At 36.5% G+C, this 6,841-nt stretch overlaps 1 protein-coding gene across 3 annotated transcripts in view; it reads left to right on the forward strand.

The window, feature by feature from the left end:
* The window catches only part of LOC112153971 (ankyrin repeat and fibronectin type-III domain-containing protein 1), a 135,290-nt gene that overhangs the window by 28,004 nt on the left and 100,445 nt on the right, over positions 1-6,841 (forward strand). For all 3 annotated transcript variants that reach the window (XM_036217129.1, XM_024284476.2, XM_036217128.1), the window contains one exon: positions 2,035-2,216. In XM_036217129.1, coding sequence (XP_036073022.1) covers positions 2,035-2,216 — 182 coding nt within the window. The remainder of the gene's footprint in view (positions 1-2,034; positions 2,217-6,841) is intronic.

The raw sequence follows: 6,841 nt of genomic DNA on the forward strand, positions 1-6,841 counted from the left end.
AGGACATAGTTCCTGCAGAGCGGCAGTAGTTCATTAGAAATTCTTCTCCGAGTTGTGCGCTCAGCCTGCCCCTCATCCCAGCATCCAGATCAGGGGAGTCAAACATACAGATGGTTTAATCCGTCCCTGTTTTAAAGAGAAAAAATTATAAGGATGTTGAAAAAAAAAGAGCAAGTTTCCATCCAGTCCATTCCTGTGGCGAGTTATGGTTTAAAAAAAAAATGATTGCAATGTACAATTTCGCCACTAGGGGAGCAAGGGAAATGCAACACTGTCAAAACAATAGAGAAATAATTATAATAAACAATCTAATAATAAGTGATTAGGCTACTAGGTTTTTTAAGCCTTTTTTTTCAACTAATAAAAAAACAAAACAAAAACAAAGCTCCAGATAACAACTTGACTATTGGTTATTTTGCTATTAATTTACTAGTCCGGCCCACTTGAGATCACAGGGTTGAATGTGGTCCCTGAACCAAAATGAGTTTGGTTTACAAACTCTCCTGCTTGCTTACAATGAGGAAAATGAGGTAGATACATCAGAATAGAGCAGAGCAGGGAGCTTTTTTACAACCTTTTTCAAATTATTTTTTTTTATTTGCCCCAATTCATCACAATTTAAATAAAGAAATACTCAGAAATGACATTTTAAGCTTAATTTTCTTCATAAGTGTCTCAAATCTTGAGCAAAATGCCACAAGAACACGTTAAAAACATGATTTTTATCAGAGTGGTTTTAAGAGGCTTTGTCACGTGTACATTTGAGAACAAACGGAGAAAAAAAGGGTCTAGTTCTTCCCACTAGACCCTTTTTCTTTTACAGGTTGGTATTCATGTTCCCAAAAAGCCCTGCAACACTGAACTGGGTCTTCAATGACTTCCTGATGACAATCTTCCGTTTTAAATCCGAGCATTTATTGGATTAAATATGGTCGTTCAGGTCGATGAAAGGCTACAGATGTCTGGCTTGTAGCAAATTTGATAAAAAATCCTTCTTTATTAAATTTGTATTACCATAGTTACTCTTTCTACTAAACAATTATGGTGTTAATTCACATGAAATTTTGGAAAATCTACTTACCAGACATACAGTACTTTGAACTTGTTTATTCTAAAATGAAAGCAAATTGAATCCTGCTGTCACTAAAAAATGGAAATTGGTAAACAACAAGGTGGAGGGAATTATACATGCACACATTCTAATGCATGATTTCATGACACACTGTTCTAACAGCATATGAAATCAAATTGCTTCCTTTGTTGCCATGCAGTCAAAGTCGGCAAATGATCTTTTGGGTAAATTATTTCCTCGCCGCAATTTCAAAACTGAAGCCAAACAAACTAATCAGATTTATTGCCATTAACTCGACTGCGACGACTCTCTAAAACAAACATTAGTTTAAATCCCAGGCTAAAGCAAATCATGGAAAAAACATTGGAATTCATCAGCCGGGGATCAGCTTGCATCTCTTGAGCAGATTTTCCTGCTGAGGATCATAAGTTCTGTAAACAAACCGAGCAGCTCGGAGGTCAGACGTGTTCCTGTCCTCCGAGAATGACTGAAAATTTGTCGCTATTCAGAGCAGATTTTACAGTCTTTTTAAATCTTTTTGTGCATCAATGTCGCATTTAATAAACATCCAAATATAAAATGGAGAAAAATATTGCTCACTTGAATATCTTTAGTCTCTGCATTAATATATATTTTTCCATAGTGTGCAGGAAGTTGCTTTTGTTTGTTGAGAAAAAAAAAAAAAAACTATTGATTTTGCAGCAGCTGTTCAGATTGCGTTTGATTGGATGCATTGATTTCTAGTTGAAGATGTGCGGTATCCGTACAAAATGAGTCATTTAGATGACCCTTACCTCGATTACACTGAAGTAACTCCAATATTGCTGCTTAAATCTGCTTCTAGTTTCCATAAATCACAAGCTACACGCATGTACAGTGAGTTCAACCTGGTTTTGTTTTAGATTTGGATTTGCAAGACCTGACTTTGCATTTGCATCCTCTCTTATACGACATATGTGCAGGTCTCTGGAAAGGAAGCTGCAAAGACCAATCCTCGCCAAGTCTCGTACTCTACCCAGCATCCCGCAGTCACCGACGGTCTCCAGGGTCCACCACTCGGATCTAATTGATGGAAGTCCTCCACGCAGGAAGAACCCTTCATCCACCAGCAGCCACTCAAAGGCTTGCACGCTACCCCCTGCAGGTAAAACCAAATTAGAGACTGTAACCACACATTTATTTTTTATTTTTCCAGAACTCTCTTTAATTATGTAGCTCCTTCATCACTTGTTGGTTATGTAAAGTTATATAAATTATAGAATTTATTTCAAAAGATCCTCAGGAAATGTGTTTTTAAAAAGCTAGTTTGTGCAGATCTCACATGTAAGAGAACAGAGGCAGACGGTTTAATAATTTAATGAATAAAGAACGAACAAAACGGTAACAAGACAAAGGGGATTGTGGAGGCGAGTTTCCTGTTCGGGCCTCCCGAGGATCCGATGGGTTCAGTTGTGTGTATGACGCGTTTGTCTTATAAATTTAGCTTTTTTTTATATACTAAAAAAAATCATAGGGAAATAATAATAAGTTGAGTTTCTATGAGTTGTTATTGAGCAAGGTGAATTCAAAGAAAACTCCACCTCCATCCAAGTGTTGCTAAGACAGAGTAGCGACCTAAATACAAGTTTACATGAAATTTGTCAGGTGGCCACGCCGTGGCATTTGCAATTGCATTTTCTTATTATATTCTATAAGAAATCTATTTATGACATCGGTCATTGGACATTCAGACACATTTGGAGGTTGCACGGTGGCGGTCCAGTGACAGGCGGGTGGCAGGAAGGCAGCAGCGTAATAATTGACTGATAGGAAGGACAATTTGGGGATCCTGGGATTGACCAGTGGTGGAGAATGTCCCGCTTTTTCTATACCCCGGGCCTCCACGTGGCTGGTGGAGTCACCGACTGGAGATATTTACCCAATTTTGCCCCATTTCATAACATCTTCATCCTTGACATCTTTTGGTCGCCGTCTACATTCATCACCACACTAACGATTTTCAAAAAATAACAAAATCTTGAAAATTCTGTTGATGCCTCCTCATCTCGTGGTGGCAGCTGTATTTTTGATCGTTGTATAAATAAGAAATTTAAAAAGGGGAAACATGGAAAACAAACTATATTATTGGGATTTAAGAAAGTCCAATTGAAACCATGGAGCTAAAAACCCTAAAGATAAAGTTGTAACTTTAAAGTGAAACCTGGTGTGTGACTCAAGGCTAAAAAAAAAAAAAAAAAATCAGAATATCTAAAATAATTCCCTCTCTAGATTCAAGTTTGCTTTATGTTAGGACAAATTTGACAAATGATCCGAACTACAGACTAAAAGAAGCCATTTTTGATCTGCTTGCAAGCGGTTCTCAAGAGTTTTAACGAATTCCGGGTAAGTTTTCCTGCTGGTGACATCAAACTTTTAAGGCTGCCGAAGCCAAAAGTGAAACCTAAGGTAATAGATGGTGCCAACCACGACCTATTTCTTTCATCTTTGAAACCTCCACACCTGCTCTCCTTCTTCGCTACCTGCCTCACATGACTGAGTGCACACAGTTCCCAGGTGCCTCAGCGGCAACATGTAAAAGGGGAGGCGTAGTATGTTTCTGTCTGTTCTCCCCTCTTGCTTGTAAATCTAAGCGTTCCTCCTACTGAAAGGGGAAAACAGCAGAATCTTTAAAGAAGCTGCATTTATCTCATGAACGGTTAAGGTGCAAAACATCTGTAGGTGATAAATAAGAAGAAATATTCAGCAGATCGCATAAATAAAAAATAAATGTATCAACAATGCTGTGGAAATTCCTGCATTGCTATGCTATCATCTGATTTAAATAATTCATTCATTCTATCATTCATTCAGAGAACTTTATTGGCACAGCTGTAATATGACCCACTTACAGCAATTTATGTATAATAAAACATGTATAAATGGGTAAACGTCCACTAAATCCAAGTTATTTTGCTCAAAGAATTTAGGAAAAAAGAAAAACTTTCTTGAGGAGCCAGCTGTGTCTTAAACTCAACATCCTTAGGCCCGTTTTCTCACTTACATGCTCCGACAGCCAGCCAGCCGCGGCCCGTCACTGTCAGGACCCTGCTCAGTCAGCCGGGAAACCTTTCCGACGGGTATCATAATGAAGTCTGCATGCCTCCGTTACTTAAAAACAAAGTTGGATCTCTGCGGATTTGGACAGCTGTTACAGGGAGCCGATAATGTCCGATAATTTGTGCTTTTTTCAGCAAAAACATTTTATTAATAGAAATTCCAATTAGGGCCGAGAATCGATTAAATAAAATTAACTAATTAATCGCGATTAATCGCTTTTTTTTTGTCTCAGTATTTGCGAACTTATTATCTGCGAATAATCACAATATGAAATCACACATTGAAACTCTACATTTAAAATATTTGTATTTTTAATTACTTCTGTCGATTGATTACCAAAAAAATCAGATTAATCGCACTTTTGAGCTGGGATTAATCACGGTTAATCACAATGTTTTACCAGGTAAAATTTATGCGTACAATATTGTAGTCAAATAGTCCGTTTTTTGTGAATCTAAACCACAAAAATAGCAAGAATAAAGTACTAAAAACCGGTTAAATATTTTTTTCTTTTGTAAGTAAGCAGGATGATACCCGACGAAAAGTTTCAACGTACACCGGGTAAGCCTGAACTAACTGATTAATCGCGTGAGTTAATGCGTTAGCGTTCACAGCTCTACTTACAATATAAAGGATTTTTTTTTACAATTTTAAGATTCAAATGATTCATATCCCCTTTGTGAAATGCTTATTTGATCCATAAATAATGTCACATTGTTTGGGGTCACTTTGTTTATATCTCAGGACAAACGGCCCAGCAACGCCGCTGACACTGACAAATTGTTTTCACCGTATCTTCAAAGTCGTTCTGCATTCGTTTCCCTCAGATTCAAATCGCTGCTGTTCTTGCTTTGATTGTCTCTGAAATACACACAGGTGGATCTGAGGAGCTCACATCATCCCTGAAAGCTCGCTGCTAAAGAAAAGAGCCATGAATCCTTAAAATCGAGTACGAAATTGGGTCACGGTGTCAATTAATGAGAGTAACATCTTTTTAAATTGATTTTAGGATTTCATGAATAAAGTTTCTCTATTAACAAATTATTTTTTGTGGATAATTCTGATAGAATTTTATTTTCTTCCTTTTTACATAATCCCCTTTGGGAGAATTTGGTTTATAAATAAATCGACTTGAATGAATAAATAAAAGATAGAAATATGAAACCCAAAAAGGCCCTTTTCTTAAATTATGCTAATGCTTTGTCAGGTTGAAAAATCTGCTTGTTTTGAGGGGTTTTAACCGCAGCCATCAGTCTGACAAACTCTTCCTGTCACCTCGTCGATCTGTCACCATGTCGACTGATCCTGAAGCGATTAGCATTTCCTGTAAATCAAACCTTCTTTCCTGAATTCCGACGTATGTACACATGTATGTGTCTGCTGTTTTCCCATGCCCTGGTGCTGCTCTGATGCAAATATCAAATTAGAGGATTCAGTCTCACGTGGCTCTTTGTTGCTTAGCAACTACTGTCGTCGACCATGATGATGCCTCATTTTGTCTACCTCTCTTTATCCCTCCAGAAGTGTGAACACAACTTTTTTTTTTTTGCTTGGTTTAATAACCTGGCTGCACTTCATTCACAGATTTAAGCTCCATCTTATATTGGAGAAAAGAACGGCTCGATTCACTCCGAGGAACTTCCAAGTTATTCTTCTGCAGCGTTATTGCCGTTTTATAAGCCAAATATGACTAGGCTGCCGCTCCGACAGTGAAACTTACATATTTTGCACACTGGAAAACCTTCATAGACCGATGCAATGCTTATTAAATTACTATAATAGTAAAGTGTAGGTTAAAGTTCACAAAAAAGGTATATAAATGTCGCAATATATTGACTATATTTGTTAAAACAGACTAAATAATGTATAGTGGATGTTAAAAATCACATTTTTCAGTTCTCTTTTCCAAACAAGTGTAATCAATTACTCTTGTGTGTCCTTTAAGTGAAAAAGTTTTTTTTTCTTGAATTTTGGTAGAAAAAAATAGCAAAAAAAAGTAAAAATTCTACAATAGATTTAATAAAAAAAAGCATAGGTGATAAGCATTTTTTTAAACAAATGTAACAAATTTAAGGCTGTTTAACATTTTTTTCAGCAAATTTTAATCTTTTTTAGCTTCTTGACAAAAATACGAAATTTTATGCATAAAGTAAATCAGATGGTTGGTTAAATACATTTATAATACTTTTTTGTTTTTAGTATTCTTGATTTTTTTCTGTGTGACAGCTATTTGAGTTATGTCTTTCCTTTCTCTGACAAGCAACTTTGCTCTGGTTCTGTTCTGAATTTAAAAAAGGTGACATGAATTTTCCCCGGGAACTCTTTAGCTTACATCCTCTGTGCAGCATGACTCATCTTCATGTTTTTATTGCCATTTATAAAACTGAGAAATAGACTTAAACCGTCTTTTTTATAGTATGAAACTGTCGTTTTTTTATTTTATTTTGAGATAATCAAAGAACCTGACATTTAATAGGCTGAGTGTGTCGTTATGAAACATATATGTCATTCAAATTCCGTAGAACAGTCTTTTAAGAATGATTATGCTGTTTTTGGCCTAAATAAACAGCCTGTGTCGTTTTCTGTGACATAGTTTCTGCAGAGCAGCAGTAGTTATTAGAAATTTGTGAACAGAACTGTTGGCACGAAGAAACCCCGCCCCCATTCCCCTTC

Source organism: Oryzias melastigma, linkage group LG19, assembly GCF_002922805.2.
Source record: "Oryzias melastigma strain HK-1 linkage group LG19, ASM292280v2, whole genome shotgun sequence".
Classification (NCBI taxonomy): domain Eukaryota; kingdom Metazoa; phylum Chordata; class Actinopteri; order Beloniformes; family Adrianichthyidae; genus Oryzias; species Oryzias melastigma.